This window comes from Hemiscyllium ocellatum, chromosome 31, assembly GCF_020745735.1.
Source record: "Hemiscyllium ocellatum isolate sHemOce1 chromosome 31, sHemOce1.pat.X.cur, whole genome shotgun sequence".
NCBI lineage: Eukaryota > Metazoa > Chordata > Chondrichthyes > Orectolobiformes > Hemiscylliidae > Hemiscyllium > Hemiscyllium ocellatum.
Genome location: NC_083431.1, coordinates 49,455,844 through 49,483,195, shown reverse-complemented (window position 1 = coordinate 49,483,195; position 27,352 = coordinate 49,455,844). Strand labels below are relative to the sequence as shown.

At 40.5% G+C, this 27,352-nt stretch overlaps 1 protein-coding gene across 2 annotated transcripts in view; it reads left to right on the top strand.

Annotated features, from left to right (window-relative positions):
* Positions 1-27,352, top strand: part of LOC132830429 (eukaryotic translation initiation factor 4H-like) — a 50,546-nt gene that overhangs the window by 15,685 nt on the left and 7,509 nt on the right. The window contains exons 2-5 of one of the 2 annotated variants that reach the window (XM_060848109.1): positions 13,684-13,862; positions 18,799-18,863; positions 23,141-23,234; positions 26,724-26,873. In XM_060848109.1, the coding sequence (XP_060704092.1) occupies positions 13,684-13,862; positions 18,799-18,863; positions 23,141-23,234; positions 26,724-26,873 (488 nt within the window). The remainder of the gene's footprint in view (positions 1-13,683; positions 13,863-18,798; positions 18,864-23,140; positions 23,235-26,723; positions 26,874-27,352) is intronic. The other variant, XM_060848110.1, reaches the window with a different exon arrangement.

Sequence of the window (27,352 nt, the reverse complement as noted above, 5' to 3'; positions counted from 1 at the left end):
GATCATTTGCTGGAGACTGGATAGTGTCAAGGTTTGAACTCACAGCCTTGTCCGTATAGAAGGAATGTGATGAAAATTTGCCTTACAGCATAGTTAGCTAGATTAGGGAGTCATTTAATCAGTAGCTGGTAGTTGGGTTAGAATAGACTGATCACCTGTATTGGTCTGGATCTCAGGCGAGTCCATGTAAACCAGTTCACTTGTGATTATAAGGATTGTAATAAGCATTGTAAGGATAAGGTTTTTTTTGCAGTTTTTGTGTGGTGTCATTTGCAATAATAAAGAACATTGGATACATACCGTTGTTAGGGCTCATGCACGAAACCTCGACTCTCCTGCTCCTTGGATGCTGCCTGACCTGCTGCGCTTTTCCAGCAACACATTTTCAGCTCTGATCGCCAGCATCTGCAGTCCTCACTTTCTCCTTGGCTTATTGATACCCAGAGCAGACCCAGGCAATCAGGTAAAGTGGGATTAAAAACCGAACAAATCCAGAAGGGTGCTGCAGGATCTAATTAAGGGAGGGAGGGAGGAACCATTGTGTCCCACTGGTCAAACATCTTCCAACTGTCAGCCAACCTGCGTTCTGCCTCAGTGGCTGCCTAGGGATTAGAGTCTGCATAACAAATGGTTGGAATCTACCATGCAGGGAAGAGTCTTCTCAGCCCATTGTCTTCCACTGCACCTGATGGAGTGGATTCTGCCATGGCAAGTTGCAGTGGAGTGGGGTTACAGAGTTGACCACCACAAACACAAACCATTATCTGTCTGATGAGATGGGAGGATATCACTACTCTGCCACAATTTTAACTTTCTTGTGCCATTAGTTATCCACAAAATTGCTAGGTTCTTTTTAGTTATTTATTATGCATCAGTGATTTTTGTCAATCAGTGTCAACTCAGTGTCCTGAGATCTATTATTCAATGTGGAAACAATATAAATTTAGTTTAAACAGATTATTCAGTGCAATCTTTATTCCCTGAAACTTGTTTGTGAAGACTTTGCTCATCTGATATCTTCATGATCTGATTTGACATCTGCACTAGGTAAATTGCTCTGCTTATATATTTGATGTTTTGTTTTCTGACTTTTTTTTTCCATTTCCAAGGGAAAGAATTCCCATTTTCTCTTCTGTGTCAGTGATATCTCACCTTTCATCAATCACCATTGTAATGTTGGTGAAACCCAGCAGGTCTGACAGAATCTGTTCAGAGAAAGCAGAGTTAACGTTTTGAGTTCAGTGACCCTTCTTTCTGAGTCTCTTCTTGAATTTCTGTTTTTGTTTCAGATTTCAAGCATTTGCAGTCTGATGTTTTATTATAATATAATATTGTTTTGCTGATTGTTCTGATGAATGAGCAGCAATTATCATTTCTCTTGCAATGTAATAGATGAAACCTTGTAAGCCCACTAAGCCCCTTGGCAATGAAAATCACAATTTCTTTTATTCCTTGAAGGAAGCACAATTGCTATGCATGTGATTTGATTGGATTTGATTTATTATTGTCACATATGCCTAAGTATGGTGAAAAGTTTTGTATGCAGTAAATATCATAACACATAAAGATCATAGGGTGATTGAACATAGCAAAGAATACAAAGTTACAGCTGCACAGGAGGTGCACAAAAGCAAGATCAACATTAGGTTGAAATTTTAGAGGTCTAGTCAGAAGTCTATTAACAGTGGGGTGGTAGCTGTTTTTGAAATCTGTTAGTATGTATGTTTAACCAGGGTGGGAGGGGCCTTTGATGATGTTGACTGCCTTTCCGAGGTATCGAGAACTGTAGATGGAGTTTGGCTTTCATGAAGGATTAGGCTGTGTTCACAATTCTCTGTAGTTTCTTATAGTCCTGAGCATAGCAATTGCCGTACCAAGCCGTAATGCATCCACACAGAATGCTTTCTGTGGTGCATCTATAAAAGTTGGTGAGAATCCTTATGGAGAGGCCAAATTTCTTTAGCCTGCTGAGGAAGAAGAAGCACTGGTCCTTCTTGACCATTGCATCAATGTGGGTGGTCCGGGACAGATTGTGAAGATTGTTACCACCGGAAGTTTATGGGCGGCACAGTGGCACAGTGATTAGCACTGCTGTCTCACAGCGCCAGAGACCCTGGTTCAATTCCCGCCTCAGGTGACTGTCTGTGTGGAATTTGCACATTCTCCCCGTGTCTGCGTGGGTTTCCTCCAGATGCTCCCGTTTCCTCCAACAATCCAAAAATGTGCAGATTAGGTGTATTGGCCATGCTAAATTGGTCGTAGTGTTAGGTGAAGGAGTAAATGTAGGGGAATGGGTCTGGGTGGGTTGCGCTTCGGTGTGTCAGTGTGGACTTGTTGGGCTGAAGAGCCTGTTTCCACACTGTAAGTAATCTAATCTAAAGTTGATGCTCTAGGAACTTCCTAGAGCTCTTAACCCTCTCCACCTCATCTCCCTTCTCCTTTCTTCCTGAAGTTGATGATGAAATCTTTAGTTTTGTTGACATTGAGGGAGAGATTGTTATCTTTGCTCCATGCTACCAAGCACTCTATCTCTTTCCTGTATTCTGTCTCATCATTGTTTGGTATCTAGCCTACAATAGTGGTGTCAATAGCAAACTTGTAGATGGCGTTCAGACGAAATTTCACCACTCAGTTATAAGTGTGTGTGGATTACAGTAGGAAGATGAGTACCTTGTGTGGTGCCAGTACTGAGGATTGTTGTCGAGGAGGTGCTGTTGCCTATCATCACTGATTGCAGTTTGTGGATCAGGAAGCTGAGGATCTAGTTGCAGAGGGCAGAGCAGAGACCTAGGTTTCAGAGTTTGGAGATTAGTTTGATTGGGGTTATAGTGTTGAAGGTGGAGCTGTAGTCAATACGCCTGAAATAGGTAACCTTATTATCCAGATGTTCAGGGATGAGTGTTGGGCTAGGGAGATGGTGTCTGCTGTGGAACTGTTGTGCTAGTGACAAATTGCAAGGGTTTGACACAGGCTAGGAGGCTAGAAATGAAGCACTTCATAATTATGGAGGTCAGAGCTGCTGGGTGGTAGTAGTTGAGGCACATTGCATGTGTTTTCTGCGATATCAGGATGATGGTGGTCTTGAAACAGGTGCAGACTTCAAATTGTAGCAAGGAGAGGTTAAAGATATCAGCGAATGCTCCTGTGTGCTGCTCCACACAGGATCTGAGTGCATGGCCGGGGATTCCATCTGGACCAGTCATTTTCAGTGTGTTCACTCTAATGAAGGCCAATCCAACTTATGCAGCAGTGACTGAAGGAACAAGTGTATCTGAAGGTGTCAGGGCAGGTGACACCGTTTCATTAACTGCTTGAGCGTAAGAAGTATTGAGCATATTAGGAGGGGATGGGTTTTTGTCTGCTATTCTGTTCTGCTTCATTTTATAGCCCACAGGTGGCGGGTGTCCGATTGGTTAGTTTGGGTCTGGAACCTTAGTCCAGTATTGCTTCTTGGCATCTCTCATGACCTCACCGAGGTTGTATCTGGATTTCCTGTAAAGGTCCAGGTCGTCTGAGTTGAACACCACATGCAGGTCTTCAGTAGGCAACATATTTTCCGGTTCATCTGTGGTTTCCAGTTTTGGAACATATGGAATGACTTCATTAACCCTTTAGAAGCCTAGGCATTGGTTGCCATCTCACCTTCAATTGAGCACATGGCCCATTTGCTGACAATCTTAGCCTCACTTCTTCCTTTGTTTTCAGTTTTGGTTTCACAGAATCAAAGGCGTGTTATGTTGAAGGAGGAGGCCTTTCAACCCATTTTGTGGCCCTGGCTCTTCAAATGGGCATCATTACCTACTATCAATCTCCTAACCTTTCCCCTTAACCCTGCATGTTGTTTCTATTTAAATAATAATTTTATGCCTCAATTGAACCTACCTCCACCACACTTCCAGGCAGTGCATTCCATATCCTAACTGTGTGCAAAAGGTTTTCTTTTGACAATCACTTTAAATCTATGCCCTCTCCTTGTTCATTTTACAAGTGGGCAGTTTTATCTTCTTCCACCCTACTCACAGGTTTGAAAACCTCTATTAGATCTCCTCTTAGCCTTCTTCTCTCCAAAGAAAACAACCCCTCCTTATTTAATCTATCCTTATAACTGAAATTCCTTATCCCTGAAACCATTCTTTTAAATTACTTCTGTATTCTCTCCAATGTGTTCACACACCTTCTACAATGTGGCACCCAGAATTGTACACTTACCTCATCTGAGGTTTAACGTTTGTTTTATATAAGTTCAATATCACCTCCCAGTCTTGTACTCTATGCCCCTGTTAGTAATACAGAGGATACTAAATGCTTTATTGACTATTCTTTCTCCTTGTCCTTCCACCTTTAATAATCTGTGCATTTACATACAGACAGGGTGTAGTTATGGCAACTGCTCTGCCCAGGACCATAAGAAACTATGGAAAGTTGTGAACACAGCCCAGTAGGGCTCCCTAACCCTACCGGCCTAAAGTTATAGACCCAAACTAACTAAATAGACACCCACCGCCTGTGGTAAGGTCTACCTGACATAATGAGCTATAAAATGAAGCCTGTCTGCTCCTAAGTCCCGTTCAGAATTGTAACCCGTATTTTCTAATGTCTTTCAATTTTGCAAAAATGCATTGCCTCACACTTCTCTGCTTTGAAGCTCAATGATGACTTATCCTCCCACTCCGCCAACTTGTAAATGTCCTTTAGGAGTGCTGCACCTTCCTCAGTTTACAATTCTTTTAGGTTTTGTGCCACATCACCTGTTTTGATTTGATTTATTGTTGTCACATGTACCTAAGTACAGTGAAAAGTTTTGATTTGTGGGCATTACAGGCAGATCATAATATACAAGGACATAAAGACCATAGGCTGTTAAAAGAAAGCAAAGCATTTAAGATGATGGCTGCAGAGAAGGTACACAAAAACAAGGTCAACATTACATTTGAAATTTGAGAGGTCCATTCAGCAGTCTAATAATAGCAGGGAAAAAGTTGTTGTTGAATTATTGGTACGTGTGTTTAAGCTTTTGTGTTTTCTGCCTGGAAGAGGTTGGAAGAGAGTTTAACAGGGGTGGGAGGAGTCTTTGATGACGTTGTCTACCTTTCTGTGGCAACGCAAAGTGTAGATGGAGTCCATGGATGTTGGCTTGCTGTCTGGGCTGTGTGTACTACTTTCTGTAGTTTCTTACGGAGCTGGGCAGTTTGCCATATCTGCACCCAAATAGAATGCTTTCTACAATTTTTAGATTGTACCTAAACGTTGATGAAAGTCCTTATGGACATGCCAAATTTCCTTAGCCTCCTGAGGAAGAAGAGGCATTGTTGTATTATCTTGACTGTCGAATCCATGTTGGAGGTCCAGAGCAGTTTGTTGGTGATTGTCACTCTGAGGAAATCAACACTTTCGACACTCCACCTCAGCTTCATTGATGTCGAAAGGGGTGTGCCCTCCTCCTTTCTCCTTGAAGTCAATGATCAGCTCTTTAGTTTAATTGCATTGAGGGAAACATTGTTATCTTTGCGCCATGACAGCAAACATTCTATCTCCTTCCTGTATTCTAACTCATCATCCTGCCTAAAATGGTGGCTTATTAGCATACTTGTAGATGGCATATGGATGAATTCTGGCCTCACAGTAATGAGTGTATGGGGAGTATGGTGGGTCTGCGTAAACATCCTTGTTGGGCGCTAGTGTTGAGGATTACCGTGGAGGAGGTGTTGGTGTCTATCTTCACTGATTGCGGTCTGTGGTTCAGGAAGCCAAGGATCCAGTCGCAGAGAGCAAAGCAGAGACCTAGGTCTCAGACTTTGGAGATTAGTTTTGTTGCGATTATAGTGTTGAAGGCCGAGCTGTAGTCACTAAGTAGAAGCTTGACATAGGTACCCTTATTATCCACATGTTCCAGGGATGAGTGTAGGGCTAGGGAAATGGTGTCTGCCAGGGACCTGTTACGCTGGGAGGCAAATTGCAAGGAATCGAAGTAGACTGGTAGGCTAGAGTTGATGTGAGCCATGACAAACCTCTTGAAGCACTTTGTAGTTATGGAGGTCAGAGCCACTGAATAAGGCGGCACGGTGGCACAGTGGTTAGCACTGCTGCCTCACAGCGCCAGGGACCTGGGTTCAATTCCTGCCTCAGGCAACTGACTGTGTGGAGTTTGCACGTTCTCCCCGTGTCTGCGTGGGTTTCCTCCGGGTGCTCCGGTTTCCTCCCACAGTCCAAAGACGTGCGGGTCAGGTGAATTGGCCATGCTAAATTGCCCGTAGCGTTAGGTAAGGGGTATATGTAGGGGTATGGGTGGATGGCGGGTCGGTGTGGACTTGTTGGGCCGAAGGGCCTGTTTCCACACTGTAAGTAATCTAATCTAATTGGTCATTGAGGCATATTGCATGTGTTTTCTTTGGTACCAGGATGATGATGGTCTTCTTGATGAGGTGGCAACTTCAAATGGTAGCAAAGAGAGGTTAAAGATGTCAGCGAATATTCCTGCCAGGCTGGTCCACACAGGATCTGAGTGCATGGCTGGTGACTCCATCTGAATTAGTCACTTTCCTCAGGTTCATGTTCAAGAAGGTCAACCTGACATCTGTAACTGATGGGACAGGTGTATCTGGGGCTATCAGGGCAGATAACACCATTCCAATGGCATGCTGCTTGAACTGAGTGTAAAAAGCATTGAGCGTATCAGAGAGGGTTATGTTTTTGTCACCTTTTCTGTTCTGCTTCATTTTGTACTCTGTTATGTTGTGTAGGCCTTGCCATAGGTGGTGGGTGTCCTTGTGGTGAGCTTGTGCCTCTAACTTGGTCCAGTACTACCTCTAATGGCTTATGGAGGTTGTATCTAGACTTCCTGTAATGGTCTGGGTCTAGGTCCCCTGCACATTGAAATATAGATTATTAACATAAATCAGGAAAAGCAAGGGCCCCAATACCCAACCCTGTCGACCTCTACTCCAAAATATTCCCTAGTCTAAACAAAAATCCATTTGTGACTACTCTATGTTTCTAATCTCTCAGCTAATTTCGTAGCCATCTTGCTATCGTCCCTTATATTTTTTATTTACAAGTAAATTCTTATATCCCCTGTCTTAACCTTTACCAGTATACATCAGTTCAGTTCTTGTGTATTTTTGAAAGTTGTGTAGAGTTCATTGCAGCTATGAACTCCGTAAGGGTCATGGTAACCCTAAACCACATCTGATCAAACCATGGCAGATGCGAATATGTGATACACAGATGGAAAATTATGATGTATATTTGTGATCAGCAAAACAGACAAATGGAGATCTCATAGTGATGTACTGTGCTATTCTTGACACAGTTAGCTAGTTGAACCACCTGAATATGTGATTACAATTATTGCTGTACATCTCCAACAGCCACAAGAGGGACAGACTGCTAAAGCAGCCATCTTAAAACTGTTAACTCTCCAAAACTTAAAGTTTTGTTGAAAAAAAAAGATTTGATTACTCAAATTGGGGAGACTGCTAAATTGGTTTAGTTGCAATCCCAGCTCGAATATGAGAATATTCAATCCATCTTAAGCCTTCAATCTCAGTCCATTGCAACTTTTCTTATTAGTTGTGCATGTATAAATATAAAAATCAGGGTCCTTTTGGAATATTATTCCCTTTAGAAAAATCTAATTTGTTAATATATTGTGGTCTTTTAAATCCTAAGGACTATTTCAATGGTATCACATTGGCCAGTCGGGATCATTGGCAAGATGCATATCCTGTTGCTTTACTTGTGTGATGCATGATGCATATCCTTGTGTGAATTATTTTTAGTCAACCCATTTAAACATGTTATGACAACACTCAATGGCAAATGACTCAGGAACTTGCATCTCCTGGTCCAGTGATACAGACTCTATCATTGTATCAGAAGTCCCTTTCAGCTGCGTATATATATGTATTTAATTAACCTGTTCAAGCACATCTGGGGCAAGTGGGACTGGAACCCAGAGCCTTCAAGGCAACCTAATTGTTCCAATTTTATTGGCTGAAATAGACAAGGTGAAAGGGTTTTTCAACACATCTATTTTGGGCCACTAATACTGACAGCATAGTCATTGCTCATTGCTTTTATGCCACATGTAGAAAGTTTTGTGCACACGCACCTTGCTGGTAACAAATATGGTGGCAACCCAAATAAGCAGAATAAATACGAGTGGATGGGACAGAAGGACATCACTGGCAGGGGGTACTTGTATGCACATTTTGCACGTGCATACTGACAACATGTTTGGGGAGTCAGCAGATGTACCCTTGATTATATGAGCCATCAAAAACTATGTAACTGAAAAGTTTACGCTGTCAGCTGTAAAATGAACAGCATCACACTGTTGATGTTTCAATTGATAATTCTTGGCCCAATAGCACAACCTTCTAAAAATGAATTGGAGCATTGAACAGATAGAATACAAATGGGTAAGAGAGTTTGGTACATTTTCTATTCATTATGAAATGGTAATGAAAATGTGTAGTGCAGGCAGTTGAACAAAAGAACAGCAAGAACATTAAGTCATGGGACAGTTTTCATCTGAATCATGCTGGTACCAGAGTCCTAGTGAATCGCATAACTAGGGCTGTAGACAGGCCTTTAAACTAAATGGAGGGATGGGATGGGGGTGCGTTCTGTTATTGGGGAAATTAGAAAACTCACCTTAAAGGAATAGGTAAGGTGCAGTTTAGTGTTGTTACTAGACAATAAAACTGAGGGAAGAGCAGGTGAATATGTTTATGCACCAAGGAATTATAAAAAAGTAGGGAAATTTAACAGTAGAACAAATTTTAAAAGCTTTGTATATAAATGCATGAAGCATTCAAAACAATTAATGAGTTAATAGCGCAAATAGAAACAAATGGGTACGATTTGGTAGTGATTACTGAGACATGGTTACAAGGAGATCAGGTCTGGAATTGAATATCTTGGGGTACTCAGCATTTCAGAAAGATGGACTGAAAGGAAAAGGAGGTGGTGTGACCTGCTGGTGAAGGAAAGGATCAGTGCTGTAATGAGAAATGGCATAAGCATGGGAGATCAAGATGTGTAATCAGTCTGGCAGAAATAAGAAATAGCAAAGGGAAGAAGTACTTAGTAGGAGTAATCTATCGATCCCCAAGCAGTGGTTCTACAGTGGGGCACAGTATAAGCCAGGAAATATTAAGAGTCTTGCAAGAAAGTTACAGCAATAATCCTGGGTGATTTTAACATGCGCATAGATTGGAAGAATTAAGTTGGCAAGAATAGCCTGGAGGCAGAGTTCATTGAGTATATTAGAGTTTGTTTCTTGGAGTAGCATGTTGTGAAACCAACCAGAGAGCAGGCTACTCTGGATTTAGTCTTGTATAATGAGGAGAGATTAATTGATGACATCATAGTTAAGGATCCTCAATGGAGTAATGATATGATAGAATTCAATATTCAGTTTGGAGGTGAGAAAGTGGACTCTCACAGTAGTATTCTGGAATTAAAGAAAGGAAATTATATAGGTATGAGGACAGATTTGGGCAGGAAGGCAAAATGGTAAGACAGTGGATGAGCAGTGGCAGATATTTAAGGAGCTGCTCAATTCCTCACAGTTAAAATATATCCCAATGAGAAAGAAAGATGGTAAGGAGAGGGGTGGGGGGATAAAAACATCCATGGTTGAACAAGGTGGTCAAGGACAATATAAAGTCAAAAACTAAGGTATACCATATTGCAAAGGCCAGTGGCAGGATGGAAACTTTCAAACATAAACAAAGGGATACCAAAACATTAATAAAAAGAGCTAAGGTATAAGAAAACTAGTGCAAAATATCAATAAGGATAGCAAAAACTTCTATAGGTATATAAAAGGGAAGAGAGTTGCTAAAGTGAATATTGATCCCTTGGAAGATGAAACTGGAGATTTAATAGTGGGGAACACTGAGATGGCAGAGATGCTGAATCAATACTTTGCCTCAGTTTTCATGGTAGAGGACAATAGTACCATTCCTGCTAGGATGGACAAATCAGAGGCAATATTCAAAGGGTAGCTACTCATACACATTGCCAATTTCTGTGACAAGGATGTTTACCTCCAATCAAGAATGTCCAAGGTGTCCTTAAATCTTCTACTGTCACAGAGAAGGAAAGTATAGGCTTATAAAGTAAAAGAATATAGCAGCATGGTAGTGTAGCTGTTTAGATAAGAATACCCCAAGTGGAAGGAAGGGACTAAGAGTGTACAAACACAAAAAAAAGCAGGAAAAGGTTAAAAAAAATCATAAAAATGTAAAATTTATGTTTTTTTATTTAAATATATATAGTATTCAGAAGAACATGAATTAATGGTACAAATAGAGATGTTAATGGGTATGATCTTACAGTCATTACAAAAACATCATTATAAGAATATCAAAGCAAGGAACTAAATATCCAGAGGTGTGAGACTTTTGGAAAGGACAGGCAGGAAGGAAAGAATGGTAGAGTGACTTTGTTAGTATGGGATGGAAAAAATAAAATAGCAAGAAATGATGTTGAACTGTAAAATGTAGAATCTGTTTCAGAGGAGTTAAGAAATAAGAAGGGGAGGAAGACGTTTGTAAGAGTGATCTATAGGCCCCCTTCAGTAATTATATTGTAGGATAGGGGATAAATAAAGAGATCATGAAAGTGTGTAAAAAAAGACTGTGTGTTAATCTTGAGTGACTTTAATCTTCACATAAATTGACAGAAAATCAAATTGGTAACCATGAATTTATAGAGTGTATTCTGGTTAGTCTCTTAGGACAATATGTTGTGGATCCAATCAGGAATCAGACAGTTTTTGATTTGTTAATATATAATGAGACAGGTTTGACAAATTATGTCATGGGAAAAGATTCCTTGGAAGATAGCAACCATAGCAGGTCAGGCAGCATCCAAGGAGCAGGAGAGTCGACGTTTCGGGCATGAGCCCTTCTTCAGGAATGAGGAAAGTGTGTCCAACTTTCCTCACACTTGGACACATTTTCCTCATTCCTGAAGAAGGGCTTATTCCCGAAACGTCGACTCTCCTGCTCCTTGGATGCTGCCTGACCTGCTGCGCTTTTCCAGCAACACATTTTCAGCTCTGATCTCCAGCATCTGCAGTCCTCACTTTCTCCTAGACAGCAACCATAACATGACAGAATTTAACATTCAGTTTGAAAGGGAGAAACGTGGGCCAGAAACAACTGCGTTAAATTGAAATAACAGTAATTACAAAGGAATGATGACAGTCTTGGTTAGAGTAGGTTGGGAAAGATGTTTAACAGCAAAGACAGTTAATGAACAATGATGGATGTCTAAGAAAATAGTTCATGACTGACAATAAAATGAGGAGGAACAATTGTTGGAAACAACTATGGCTAAACTATCCTGGGAAATTCAGGATAATATCGAATTGAAAGAAAAAAAACATACTGTGTGGTGGAAATTAGTAGTAAACCAGAGAACTGGAAATGTTTAAAATCCAACAAAAAATGATCAAAAAATTGAGGAAGAAAAGAAACTTTGATGGTAAACTGTTAAGTAACAAAAAGAGATAATAAGAGTTAGGTTAAGTATATAAAAAGAAAAAGGGAGACCAAAGTGAACATAGGCCCTTTAGCAAATGAGAATGTGGAAATAATAATGGGGAACTAGTAAATGGTAGAGGAGTTGAATAAATACTTTGCATCAGTCTTCACAGTAGAAGACAATAGCAGTATTTCACAAATAGTAAATAATCAAGGGGCAGGAGAGGTAGTAAGTACAATAGCAAGCACTTGATACAAGTTATAGGGAAACTGATGGTACTACAGATGAAGAAGTCACCTGGCCATGCTAGGATATTAAAAGAAATAGCTAAGAGATGTTGGATGCTCTATTAGTAATTGTTCAAGTATCCTTAGATTCTGTAAAAATCCTGGAGGATTGGAGAACTACCAATGTAACAGCTTTATTTTTAAAGGAAGGAGGAAAAGATAACAGTAAACTGTAGATCAGTAAGTTGAACATCTGTCATTGGTAAATATTAGGGTTTATTATTAAGGATCTGTTAGCAGTGCATTTAGAGGTAAACAATATAATTAAGCATGACCTCATTCTTTGTGGAAATAACAAACAAGATAGATAAAGGGGAGCAAATAGATGTAACAGATTTGGACTTTCAAAAGGCATTTGAAAGATGCCACATATGAGGTTACCGAGGAAGATGATTTTGGAGGTAGTGCATTAGCATGGCCCGAGGATTGGTTAACTAACAGAAAACAGAGAGTTGTAATAAAGGCAGCATTTTCAGGATGGCACCCTGTAACTCGTGATGTGCTACAGGGATCAGAAATGGGACCACAATTATTTGCAATGTATATTATTGAGTTTGAGTAAGTGAATGTCCTATAGCTAAGTTAGTGGATGACACAAAAAATAGATGGGAAGGTAATTGGTGTTACAGTGGGTGGTCTGCAGTCTGTAGAGGGATATAGATAGTAAATAAGTGGGCAAAGCTTTGACGCATGGCATATAATGTGGGAAAACATGAGGTTATGCACTTTGGCATGAAGAATAGAGGAGCTAAATGTTATTCAAATGGAGAAGGACTGCAGACAGCTACATAAGAATTTGGATATCCTTGTGTATGAATCACAAGATGTTAGCCTACAAGTTCAGTGTGCAGCTGCTCTAATCACCCACCTCGTGATTGGCGACGCTATGCCAATGACGGCATTGACATTTGGTTCCGGTAGTCAGTGCCATGGATGTGTCTAAAAGGCTCCTGTGACCAGAGTGAAAATTAGAGAGAAGAATACTGAAGGAGGAGTTAAGTAAGTTTGGCCTGTACTCATTGGAGTTTAAAAAATGAAGGGAGATCTTATCAGGATTCTCAGGGGTCTTGACAGATTTGAGATGTTGTTTCCCTTGTGAGAGAGTCTAAGAGGGCATAATTTCAGAAAAAGGAGTTGCACATTTATAACAGAGATGAGGAGGACTTTCTTCGATTAGAGGTGGGGAATCTATGGAATTCTTTACTGCAGAGGATTGTTGAGGCTAGATCATTAAGTATATTGAAGGCTAAACTAGACAGATAGATCGATAAGGGAATCAGGAAAAAGCAGGAAAGTCGAGTTGAGGTTTATCAGATCAGCCAGTGAATGGTGGAGCAGACTAGATGGACTGAATGATCTATTTCTGCTGCTGTGTTTTATAGTCATCATGATGGTGTTATGTGCATGGGTGACACAGTGTCCTCAAAGTGTCTGGGACCTGGATTCAATTCCAGCCTCAGGCAACTGCCTGTGTGGAGTTTGTACGTTCTCCCCATGTCTCCGTGGGTTTCCTGCTGGTGATTTGGTTTCCTCCCACAGTCCAAAGATGTGCAGGTTAGGTGGATTGACAATGCTAAATTGCCAGTCGTGTCCAGGAATGTGCAGGCTAGGTGGATTAGCCATGCTAAGTTGCTGATAATGTCCAGGGATGTGCAGGCTCAGTGGATTAGTCATGGGAAGTATGGGTTATGGGGATGATTGGGTCTGGGTGGGATGCTCTTCAGTGGGTCAGTGTGGACTTGATGGGCTGAATGGGCTGCTTCCACACTGTAGGGATTATATTCTTTGATAAGTACTGAAATCTGATTTTGCTGATGCTAAATGTGTGAAAAAAGACTGGTGGTAAAGATTCGAGAAGTTGACATTTTGCTTCTAATAATGTTTTCTATTGTTTCAGAAGATCTCGTGTCACTAGTCCTCGAAAACAGAAGGAATTACCCACAGAACCCCCTTTCACAGCCTACGTAGGAAATTTACCTTTTAATACTGTGCAGGGAGACATTGATGCCATCTTTAAGGAGTTAAACGTAAGGAGCGTTCGACTAGTCAGAGACAAAGAAACAGACAAGTTCAAAGGTATAGTACAAATCAAGTTTTGCCTTTTATTTTTATGTGAATGCATATAGAATCGTTGTTTTGTAAACGTGATTTAGCTGTCTGCTTTTAAAGATCTATATTCTTTAACTTGCTCTTGTTTCCTGTCCTATAAACTGCACAAATGATTTTCAATCAATTTTGATGAACATTACAAAAGTTTCTGAATTCTCTTATTAATTCACAATTTGATTGCAAATGTTTGCATTTGGAAAGAAAATCTTTAGATTTTCAATGTTGTTGGAGACATTGATTCTAAAATTATGCTATGAAAGTATTATCATTGCCCCAACCATGCAGTTATACTGCCACAATCAGATTCGAATATAGTGAATATAGTTCATCTCTCTGCACACTTTAATGCATTTACTTAAAATTCCAGTTAAATATTGCAAGTGTTCTTACACTTTTTTTTCCCACAAGCTTCTGGAACAGTTATTTTTCTGCCATTGCTTTGGTTATGTTATACATTCTGAGAGCCAGCATTTGTTGTCAGTATTCATATACTAAGACGTGGAAATTCTGCTCACACTAATTGTTAAATTTTGGAATAATCACAGTAAATCCTGCTATCATCTGGGACTGAATTTCTGGGTCCCTTTGAATTTGTTGATGATGGAAGATGGGGCCGGAAAACCCCATTGTCAGCTGGTGTGGTTACTTGACCCCATTCTTGCTACCTCCCATTTTCATCAAGGCAATTTGCCCCACAATTTACTCCCACAAGGCAAGCAGCCAATTAGGCTTATTAAAAGCCTTGACCATGGTTGGAGAGGCCAACAGGGATCTTCTAGTCAGCCTCCAGTTTCTCAACATGATGGAGGTCAGTTATAGAGTCGTAGAATCAAAGGAAACAGACCCTTCAGTCCAACCTGTCATTGCCAACCAGATATCCCAACCCAATCCAGTCCCATCAATCATATCCCTCCAATTCATATACCCATCCAAATGCCTCTTAAATGTTGCAATTGTACCAGCCTCCATAGGTAAAACAAGGACTGCAGACGCTGGAAACCATATTCTAGATTAGAGTGGTGCTGGAATAGCACAGCAGTTCAGGCAGCATCCGAAGAGCAGGAAAATCGAAACTCAGAAACCCTGATGAAGGGCTTTTGCCCGAAACGTCAATTTTCCTGCTCCTCGGATACTGCCTGAACTGTTGTGCTTTTCCAGCACTACTCTAATCTAGAAGCTCATTCCATACACGTACCACCCTCTGTATGAAAAGGTTGCCCCTTAGGTCTCTTTTATATATTTCCCCTCTCACCCTAAACCTATGCCCTCTAGTTCTGGACTCCCCACCCCAGGGAAAAGACTTTGTCTATTTACCCTATCCATGCCCCTCATAATTTTGTAAACCTCTATAAGGTCACCCCTAAGCCTCCACTTCAGGGAAAACAACCCCACCCTGTTCAGTCTCTCCCTATAGCTCAAATCCTCCAACCCTGGCAACATCCTTGTAAATCTTTTCTGAACCCTTTCAAGTTTCATAACATCTTTCCAATAGGAAGGAGGCCAGAATTGCATGCAATATTCCATAAGTGGCCTAACCAATTTCCTGTACAGCCACAACATGACCTCCCAACTTCTGTACTCCATACTCTGACCAATAAAGGAAAGCATACCAAACGCCTTCTTCACTATCCTATCTACCTGCGACTCCACTTTCAAGGAGCTATGAACCTGCACTCCAAGATCTCTTTGTTCAACAACACTCCCTAGGACCTTACCATTAAGTGTATAAGTCCTGCTAAGGTTTGCTTTCCCAAAATGCAGTACCTTGCATTTAACTGAATTAAACTCCATCTGCCACTTCTCAGCCCATTGGCCCATCTGGTCAAGATCCTATTGTAATCTGAGGTATCCTTCTTCACTGTCCACTACACCTCATCTGCAAACTTACTAACTATACCCCTTATGCTTGCATCCAAATTATTTATATACATGAGAAAAAGTAGAGGGGCCAACACCGATCCTTGTGGCACTCCACTGGTCACAGGCCTCCAGTCTGAAAGACAACCCTCCACTACCACCCTCTGTCTTCTACCTTTGAGCCAGTTCTGTATCCAAATGGCTAGTTCTCTCTGTATTCCATGAGATCTAACCTTGCTAATCGGTCTCCCATGTGGAAACTTGTCAAACGCCTTACAGAAGTCCATATAGATCACATCTACTGCTCTGCCCTCATCAATTCTGTTTGTTACCTCTTCAAAAAACTCAATCAAGTTTGTGAGACATGATTTCCCATGCACAAAACCATGTTGACTATCCCAAATCAGTCCTTGCTTTTTCAAATTCATATACGTCCTGTCTCTCAGGATTCCCTCCAACAACTTGCCCACCACCGACGTCAGGCTCACTGGTCTATATTCTCTGGTTTGTCCTTACCACCCTTCTTAAACAATGGCACCACGTTAGCCAATGTCCAGTCTTCCGGCACCTCACCTGCGACTATTGATGATACAAATATCTCAGCAAGAGGCCCAACAATCACTTCTCTAGCTTCCCACAGAGTTCTCAGGTACACCTGATCAGGTCCTGGTGATTTATCCACCTTTATGCGTTTCAAGACAACCAGCACTTCCTCCTCTGTAATCTGGACATTTTGCAAGGTGTCACCATCTTCCTACAGTTGATATCTTCCATATCCTTTTCCACAGTAAACACTGATGCAAAATACTCGTTTAGTATCCCCCCAATTTTCTGCGGCTCCACACAAAGGCCGCCTTGCTGACCTTTGAGGGGCCCTATTCTCCCCCTTTTGTCCTTAATGTATTTGTAAAAACCCTTTGGATTCTCCTTAATTCTGTTTGCCAAAGCTGTCTCATGTCCCCGTTTTGCCCTCCTGATTTCCCTCTTAAGTATACTCCTACTGTCTTTATACTCTTCTTGTACAGGCCACTTCTACCCCAAAAGAGATTCCAGTAATCCAAAAATGTGAATCCTTTCCCCATACACCAACTCCTCAGCCATGCATTCATCTGCTCTATCCTCCTATTCCTGCCCTCAACTAGCTCGTAGCACTGGGAGTAATCCAGATATTACTACTCTCAAGAACCTCCTTTTTAAATTCCTGCCTAACACTCTGTAATCTCCCTTCAGAATCTCAACTTTTTCCCTTCCTATGTCATGGTTCCACTATGGACAGTGACCTCTTGCTGGCCCCTCTCCCCCGTGAGAACATTCTGCACTCTCTCTGAGATATTCTTGATCCTGGCACCAGGGAAGCAACACACCATTCTGATTTTTTGCTGCTGGCCACAGAAACGTCTGTCTGTACCTCAGACTAGAGAATCCCCTAACACAATTGATCTCTTGGAACCCGATATACTCCTCCTTGTATTAGAGCCAGTCTCAATACCAGAAACTTGGCTGTTCGTGTACATTCCCCTGAGAATCCATCACCCCCTACATTTTCCAAAACAGCATACCTGTTTGAAATGGGTATTGCCACAAAAGACTCCCGCACTAGCTACCTACTTCTCTTACTTTTCCTGGAGTTAACCCATCTATGTGACTGTGTCTGAGACTTTCCCTCCTTCCTATAACTGCCATTCATCACATACATTGCTATTGCAAATTCCTCATTGCTTCTAACTACTCTCCAACCGATCCATTTGATCCTAAAAAGTAACTGTTTTCCTCTAAAAATAAATCAGGAATGAGGTAACCGTTCTGGCTTCCTTTGCCCGGGGGGCAGGCTCCCAGCTGGGACCCACCCTCTAGCAGCATCTTCAGACCCTCCCCGCAGAGAGATTCTCTTCCCCCTTATCCTCACATTGATCATTTAGTTACTGAATGTGTTTTTATTTGAAGCTTTTAAATGTTGGCAAGAAGGCCTCCCTTTGAAGTACCCTCATTGTTACTTACATTTTACTGCAGCATGCTGATTTTCTCAGACTGGAAGTCCTCTGTCTCTGCAGCCTCATGAGTCTTTCTACTGCTTTTAATTGGACAGGAAATCTGCTTTATTTGACCTAAGGGAATGCTTCCCTGAATATCCTAAAAAGTAACTGCTTTCCTCTGGGAAAGAGTGAAGAATGAAGTAACAGTTCTGGCTTCCTTTCCTTCGAGGGAAAATCCAACCCCAATGTCTGCTTTTCCAGCAACACTCACTGACTAGCAGCAGTCAACAGAGAGGCCATGGTTAGCTCCATGCCTTTTACCACCATTATAGCTGAAAACCATCTTGCCACAAACCAGGGATCAATTCTTGGGCCTAGTTCCCTGGTCCGTTTGGTTCGATTTCTAAATAGATCACTCACTGAGTCTTTAGGGAAACTGACCATCGAATTTTAAGTTTCTAGATTAGAGTGGTGCTGGAAAAGCGCAGCAGGTCAGGCAGTATCTGAGGAGCAGGAAAATCGATGTTTTGGGCAAAAGCCCTTGCCCAAAATGTCGATTTTCCTGCTCCTTGGATGCTGCCTGGCCTGCTGTACTTTTCCAGCACCACTCTAATCTAATCTCTGGTTTAGATTAGCATCTGTAGTCTTCATTTTGTCAGAGAATTTTAAGGCAATCCAATCTGACTATTGCAATTACCAATTGAACCATTGAGATATAAAACTGGAAAGATCCTAATTCAGATTTTTAGTTCAAAATGAGACAGACAAATTCAATTATGGTGAAAATAGGTATACTGATAATGGCCTCAACCTCACTGAGGCATAATTAAAAGTAATTAGCACTGCTATCAGAATACTCCTGCCATGGACCGTACACACGTGGATGACAACCTTAATCCCTCCAATAGGAGAATAACTTATCAAATTTAAGCACCAGTGGAAGTTATTTTGTCTAATTTTAGTGATTCTAACTCGTGAAATAATGTTGATTTGGTGTCTTTGCAGTTATGTTTACATACATGCTTCTGTTGGCAATCAATACTTTGTGTAAGTTGAGTTTAAATGTTTTTTAGGTTTTTGTTATGTGGAATTTGATGACTTGGAGTCTCTTAAAGAAGCACTGACATACGATGGAGCAGTAAGTATTTTCAGAAGCAATTGATAAAATATTGATCAAATTACTCTAAATAAATTCTATAATGGTAGTAATGTCTAGTATTCTGGAATACTAGACCTTTGTGGACCTTTGTGATAGTGACCATGACAACTTCCATTGATTGTCATGAAAATATATCTGCTTAACTCAAGTTCTCTAGGGAAGTAAACCCACCATATGTAACCGATTTAATCTATATGTGGACCAGACTCATCGCAATGTGGTTGACTCTTAACCGGTCACTGAAATGGCCTTGTAATTCACTCAGTTCAAGGGGAGTAGGAATGGGCCAAAAATGTTTGCCTTGCCTGTGATGCTGCCATCCTGCAAAAAAAACATGATGAAAGCATATTTAAGCTTATTTAAGAATGTTGATGAAATGTCATTTTTAACTTGATGATGTGTAACTGTCTTTTACAATACATAGATTTTAAGATGAGAGCATAGGCAGGCCTCATGAATTATTTTAGAGCTTAACTATGGCATCTAATGGAAAGTGACTTCCTTCAGCATGATATTAGGGTAACTCCAGACTTTTGAGAATTTGTTTTGTATATGATTATTATTTATTTAATATTAGAAAAACATTTGTGTCATGCTGACCAAATGTCATTTAAATTATGAGCGTTGAACCTGTCGGATACAGTGATGTATAATAATATAGTCATGTACAAAGGTTTGACATCACAACTGTTAGTTCATTTCATTTGGATTCTGTACCTGCCAGTTAGGGTCCAAAGTTGTGTCTGTGATGTGTTTTTGGGTGTTTTCAGGACATCTTATGTTAACAGCAATGGTGGTGCACAGTGAATGGCTGCCAGAAGTATGCAGTGCAAATAGCTCACGCAGCTGATTTGACATTAGCAGAAGTCCAGAGCTCTATTTAACATTCCCTCTTGTCTTCACATGGCTGAAGAAGAGACCAACACCTTAATTGGTCCTTTTCAATGGGATCAGCAAGCTAGTTGCAGAGCAAGATGGACGGAGAAGTCTCATACAAATGGGAACTCAGTGTAGAAGGTGGGGGAAAGGATCCTCCTCCTTCTACATTTTTTCAGCCTCCATTGACTGGTGAATTTTCATCTCATTTTCCATGTTGGGAGAGTTTATTTTTCTGGTATTTTAGCTGTGAAAGTGAGTAGCTGTGACTAGCAGAGAGCTGAAAGGATCAGTGCTGGGACCTCCGATGTTTACAGTCTATATTAATGACATAGGCAGGGCTGGACACGCCTGGATCTTGTGTGGGTGGGGTGGGAGCGTGGGCACGGTGATGTATATTCATGACATAAAAATCCAAGCAATAATACATCCGGGTTTATTGATAATACAAAGCTAGGAATGAAATCATGATAATCTTGAATGGTGGAAAACTATACTTCTGCTTTTATGAGTTATGCCCATTCATGCTTATGAAGGAATATGAGACATCAGCCATTAGATGTACCATAGTTATGTCTACAGGATGCTGATGGCAACTATTTCCATGTTGGAAAGAACGGGCTCCAAGCTTTGCAAAAAGTCCGGTTGAAAGTTGGTGCTTGACTTCTCCTTGCTCCTTCGCAACAGGCTTTTTAATATACTAAGTTGCTATTGTGGATTGGTGGTGAGTTTAACCTGAAGGTCACCACACTTCAGGTGAGATGTGAGGTCAAGAAGGTGGACCTTCATGGTGACCTCAGTGAGTATGGCACTTGAATCCCACTGTTGGTGTCACTCTACATCACAATCCCAGGCACCTGAGCTAACCTAATCCCCAAAGTTCAGTTCCATATCAACTGAGGTTACCATGAATGTCCCACCTTCTCAACCTCACATCTTGCATGAAGTGTGGTGACCCTCAGACTAAACCACCACCAGTCATATCTCTGTAACACTAGAGCAGCACTGTGCTCTTCTGGGACTATTAACTCTACCTTTTTAAATTCACCATGTATTTTATTCACATACCCATTTGTCTTCTCTATCAGATTCCTCCACGAAATGTTCACTGAGTCCTCTGCAATGGAGTGTTGAGTACAGGAGTTGCCATAGTCCCAGTCCAGTTGTTATTGCTATACAAGACATTAGGGAGGCTGCATTTGGAGTAGGGCAAGCAATTCTGGTTGACCTACTATAGAAAGGATATTATTAAATTGGAAAGAATGCAGAAAAGATTTACTAGAATGCTATCTGGACTGGAAGGTTTGAGTTATGAGGAAAGGTTGGATAGGCTGGGACTTTTTTCTCTTGAATGTAGGAGACTGAGGAGTGACTTGATAGAGGTCTATAAAATCATGAGAGGCATAGATGAGGTAGATAGCCAACAGCATTTCCCCATGATTGAGCAGTCTAAAACTAGAGGGCATAGCTTTAAGGTGAGAGGGGAGAGATACAAGAGGGTCCAAAGAAGCATTTTTTATCACACACAGGGTGGTGATTGTCTGGAACGGACTGCCAGAGGTAGTGATGGCTGTGAGTCATTTCAGAAACATTTAGTCAGGCACACGGATGGGTTAGGTATAGAGGTATATGAATCAAACGCAGGCAAATGGGACTAGTTTAATTAGGCAAATCTGGGTAGCGTAAACAAGTTGGGCCAAAGAGCCTATTTCCATGTTGTAAACCTCTCTGACTCTTTGAGACTATAATCATTGAATCATAGAATCCCTATAGTGTGGAAGCAGGCCTTTTGGCCCAATGAGTCCATATCATTAGGACAGTGGGATGCTGGCTAAAAGATAAATTACTAATCATAATGTAATCAAGTTGCAATTTACAAGCCAAAACCACATTTTGGTGACTCTGTAGTTGGAGAGAGAATGTCATTTGACTAACCAGCCTTTTGTATATTTAAGCACCTGCTTTCTCTGCAGAACATGTCAAGTAACTGAAATGCTGAAGGAGGAAGACCTTCAGTGAGTTTCTTTCCTTTCTTTGTCTCGCTCTCAGTTTAACTTGCAAATTTTTGAACCCTTTCTGTTGATTTTGACTATCCAGGAGCAATTGAGAGACATGTTAGAAAAGATGTAAGCCAGTGCTGCTGTCTCTAGAAGAATAATTAAATCATCTGTCTACATCTTCAAAGCACCTTGATGCCAAAAGCACAGGACCTCCTAATTTAGCCTGAAAAACACCTAGTATATGAACATTCTTACTTTAAATTGCTTAGTCTATCCTTCTCATCTTTTAATCTGATTGTGTATGTGTTGGGAAATTGAGATCCTTTCTGTTACTTAGACAGGTCACGTATAAATAAAAAAGTATTCTTCACTTTTTTAAGCACTCAAGGAGACCTGTCTTTTATGATCACAGCAAGTAAACAGTTAAAAAACTTGCAAATATAAGTTTTGTAAAAGTAAAAACAGTTGCTGTCAAATGTGGAGAGTAAATAGACAGGTGCCATCCTCCTCACCTGATCGTAACATTTTTAGGAACCTAGATTAATATTTGCCAAAAAGTGGGATGCACATTTGGGCCTTCTGTCCCATTGTCCATTGCTTTGACTTATCAATTTCTGATTCAATGTTATTAGAGTTTTTACTTTCAAGTGTGAAAAGGTCATTATTCTTGAAGTTTGCTCCACATGTCATAGGCTGTTCGTCAGCAGTTGTTTTAAAGACGTTTGCGAACAGAACAAGACATTTCCCAGGTAGCAAACATCATGTCTACTGATATTATGGTATTCACTCAGAAAGTGACCTGAGAGCAATTTGTACTGTATTAGAAACAAGCGATCCAGTTAGAAATGATGTGAGAAGGAATTGGCAATCAGAACACACAGCATCTTTCATCCCCTCAATGTGTTCAGATTCAGTCCCTAGATAGATAAATGTTTTTTCACCAGGGAACCCAAACGTACTATCATACAAGTTAGGTGAAGAAGGAGGCCATTCAGCCCCTTGATCCTCCTCTGCCATCATTAAGAATATAGCTGATCTGTTTATGATTCAATTTCCATATTTTCATTCAATCCCAGTAACATTTGATTCCACGCCAATCATAAATCTACCTATCTCTGCCATAAAAATACTCTGTAACTTGACTTTGCTGAACTGAACAAGAATTTAAAGGCAAATTAAACTTACATTTATTTAACACAGTATATTATTTTGTAATCTTTGACACTTCTACAATATTGAAAAGAAGTTTCACTGCAAAGAGGACCAGAACTGAAGAACAGCATTAACTATAATAGAAGTTCGATCTGATGGAATTTAATTTGATTAAACTAATTAAAAGGTTGATGCCAGAAAAGAGACATATTCCCTCTTTTCCCACAGCTTCTTGGTGATCGATCTCTTCGGGTTGACATAGCAGAAGGCAGAAAGCAAGAGAAGGGTGGTTTTGGCTTCAGGAGATCAGATGACAGAGGAGGTGAGAAACTTCTTCCCTCCTGTATGTTGATAATTGTTGAGGTTCCTTGAGTTTCAGGTATGCTGCTTTGTGAACATTACTATGTTCGAATATGACAGTGTGAATTGGTTTGCTCTGCTGTCAAACTTTTAATTTGAGCTGAGTCAGGTGCAAACTTTTAAAATGTGCAAACTATTTCTCATATTATTATAATTCAAATTATTTCTGAAATTATATCCCATATTATTCCCATATATTTCATATATTATTACTAACATGTGGTACAGTTTATTTTTGCGATTTTTTACAAATCAGTATTTTGCCCATTTTCCTCCAGTCTTCCTATTGATAATTCTTGAAAGGATGGAATTCATAGATTTGCCTTGGAAGAACTTTCAAAAAGTATTTCTTATCTAAAGGTCCTGTCCAAAGCTCACCCCAAATTCACTGAGAAAGAAAGAAGAAAGGCTTACTTTTCTGTTACCAAATAAACATCTTCAAGACATTCCAAGCTACCCCACAACTATTGACCTGTTTTTGAAGTTGTCACATTGCTACTTAGGGAAACATGGCAGCTAATATGCACAGCACGTTCTTGCAAATAATAAATTAGAAGACTAGCCAGTTATTTTTCTTTAGATTTCTTAGTTCAGGGAGGAATTTTGACCAGAATACTGCAATATTTCTGCAGAGGTACTGATTCAATAGATGCGTTGTGAGGGAGTGACTACATTCCCCTAATTAACCTTTTCATAGCTGTAGCACTTAGAAGGAACATCAGGTAGTGGCACCAGAAACGCATTGGTTTATTGATTAACAGAGCAAAAGGATGCAGAACTCACACTTGACAACTTGTTGTTTGATAATACAAAACTTCAGTATTGCTTAAAAAACATACGTAGTTTGTCTTGCACTCATCAGAACATTTCACAAGAATACCACTTCAAGGTGAAAACCAATATCAATTCTGCCTGAGAGGAATGTGCTGGTTGGTTGACAAGTAGGTTATAAGTGACTGAAATAGTGCAATAGAGAATGCACCCATTCATGCTGAATGACTACAAATTCTGAACTTTCCTATTCAATCATTTTGTCTCGTTTGATTTTAATAATGTAAAAAGTATGATGTGGGAGGCAATATTGCTGAAATTACTGCAAGAACAGTTAGATGTCGGGTAGCTAAAGCAAGCCAAGTTACTTGAGTATCATAACTTGAGTTTGAAATTTAGTTTGCACTGTAGGATTAATAGTCATGAAAACTGCAACTTCTAGAAAGCAACTGTCCTTTGTATGAAGGAGAAAGCTTCTTGATCTCAATCCTAATTTTAAGGCTATGCCCCCTTCAAGTGGATTCTACTATGAAAGAAGTAGTTTTGCTGTACCTACCCTGTGCTCCAGTTTCCTCCCACAGTCCAAGGATGTACAGGTCAGGTGAATTGGCCATGCTAAACTGCCCGTAGCTTAGGTGCGTTAGTCAGAGGGAAATGGGTCTGGGTGTGTTTCTCTTCGGAAGGTCGGTGTGGACTTGTTGGGCTGAAGGGCCTGTTTCCACACTGTAGGGAATCTAATGTAATCTTACCTGGTCTGGCCTACATGTGACTCCAGACCCACAGCAATGTGCTTGACTGTTAACTGTTTCCTGAGCAATTAGGGATGGGTGATAAATGCTGGTGTAGCCTGCAATGCTCTCATCCCGTAAATGAATTTTAAATACTTGTAGGAAGGAACGTACAGGGGTTATAACACTGAATTCTATATCCTCGGATACTGCCTGACCTGCTCTGCAGTCTCCACTTTTGCCTTTGGTTTGTATTCCTACAGGAAAGTACAGACTCCGGTCAGTTATACCAAATTCTACATAGTCTGTTGAAGGAGTGTACAGTCAGTTCTTCTATAACGTTTTTGTGCAACCCCGTGTTATAGAAAAACCACTTAAAGTTTGATGCTGTAATTGTATTACAGCCAACACACGTTTCAAAAGTTCGTACTGTAGAAACAGCGTCCCCAATTTGTCAACTGTGTTGACGAAATGCGCATTATAACAGAATGACCTGTGCTTGGGTCTGTAATGTGAATTTTAAATGGCCTGTTGGAAGGAACTGGCATATATTACTAAAACCTAATTCTACACAGACTGTTGGGAGGACTGTACTTGGGTCTGTAGTGCAGAATTCTACATGACCTGTTGGAATGAGCAGATTCCAGACTCATACTGAATTCTACATGGCCTGCTAGAATAAGCATACTTGAATCTGTAATACTGAATTCTACATGGACTATAAGAAGTGGCAGAGTTGGATCTGTAATACTGAACTATAAATGTCCTGTTGGAATGAGCAGACCTACATCTATAATACTAAATTATTGATGGACTATTAGAAGGAGCAGACTTAGGTCTGTACTGCTGAAGTCTACATGTCTGTTGGAAGTAGTGGTCTTGTAACACTGAATTCCTTAGTCTCATGTAATGAACGCATTGGATCTGTGATACAGAAGCATTAAAGGAGCAGGAGAATCAACGTTTCGGACATAAGCCCTTCTTCAGGAATCCCATCAATTCTCCTGCTCCTTTGATGCTGCCTGACCTACTGCGCTTTTCCAGCAACACATTTTTCAGCTCGGATCTCCAGCATCTGCAGTCCTCATTTTTTCCCTCTGTGATACTGAACTCTACATTGCCTGTTAGAAGGAACAGACGTGGGACTGTTACATTGAATTCTATGTGGCCTTTTGTAAGCAACATACTTGAGTCTTTGGTCTGTAAATGGAATTCTACATGAACTGTTGGATGTACCAGGTTATGTCTGTAATGCTGAATTCTATAAGGTCTGTAGGAAGGAGTCTCTGTCTATCTGTAATTCTACAATGCCTGTTGGAAAGATAGTATTTTGGTCCGTAACATGGAATTCTACATAGCCTGTTGGAAGTACCAGATTTGTAATGCTGAAATCTACATGGCCTCTTGGAAGGAAAGTACTCGAGTCTGTAATACTGAGTGCTACAAATGTCTGTTGATAGTGCACACGTGGGTCTGTAATATGGAATCCTGCAAAATGGAATGAGTGTAATTTGGTCTGTATTGCTGAATTCTACATGGCTTGTTGGAAGTACCAGATTTATGTCTCTACTACTGAATTCTACATCGACTGTTGGAAGGAGCAGAGTTGGGCCTGTTATATTGAATTCAACACGTCTTGTTGGTAGGTGTGTACTTTGGTTTGGAATGCTGAATTCTACATGGCCTGTTGGAAGAAGCAGACTTTTCCTCATTCTGCACAAAATAGATCTTCAGTAAAATATCACCCTGACAAATTAATTGTCATAAATGGTTTGAACTAATATGTTAAAACACTCCATATCTCTGACAAACCAACTTACAATCATTATCTCAGAGCCCTTGCATCGAATGATACCGTGCTACAATGTCAGCTCAGAACAACTGTAGCGTTACTGTTCAGGGCTTGCCTGACAGTCCTTTGGTTTTACTTTCCTTGATTGTTTCTTGCATAGGTTTCAGAGATGAAGACTACAGTGACCGGTCTCTGGGTGGATTTGGAGGAAGTAGGTCCAGAGGTGGTCGTCTTGGAGACAGACGAGGTGGCCGAACTAGAGATGGACTCTTTCGTGGCTCCTCTATGGAATTCAGAGAGGCAACAGAAGGTACGTACTTATTCAATTATGTTTGGTACATTTACCTTATTTTATACTTATGATCAGTTGCCTGTTCATTTAAATTCTTTAGTATTGGGTGTGTGGTTGACAGGTATTGCATACACACTGTTGCTTAAAGAAATATTTTTATTTTATATCTGGTGACATTAATATTCTTTTGTGATGTTCAGTTCATGGCCCCAACCACAGTCTCTGTCCCTCAACCGTTGTCAGTTATGCTGATGGTCCCTTCCCTGAACACTACACATAGATGCCACTAGTTGGTGAAAGACAATTTTACAAATTACAAACACAAACACAGAAATTGCTGGAAAAGCTTAGCAGGTCTGGCAGCATCTGTGGAGAGAAATTGTAATTTATAACTTACCATTGACTTGTTGCAAGGAGCAAGTTTGGACCTATAAATTACCTTATCAAAATCTCTCCTAATTCTAAACACATTACTCGGACCTTCTTTAACATCCTGT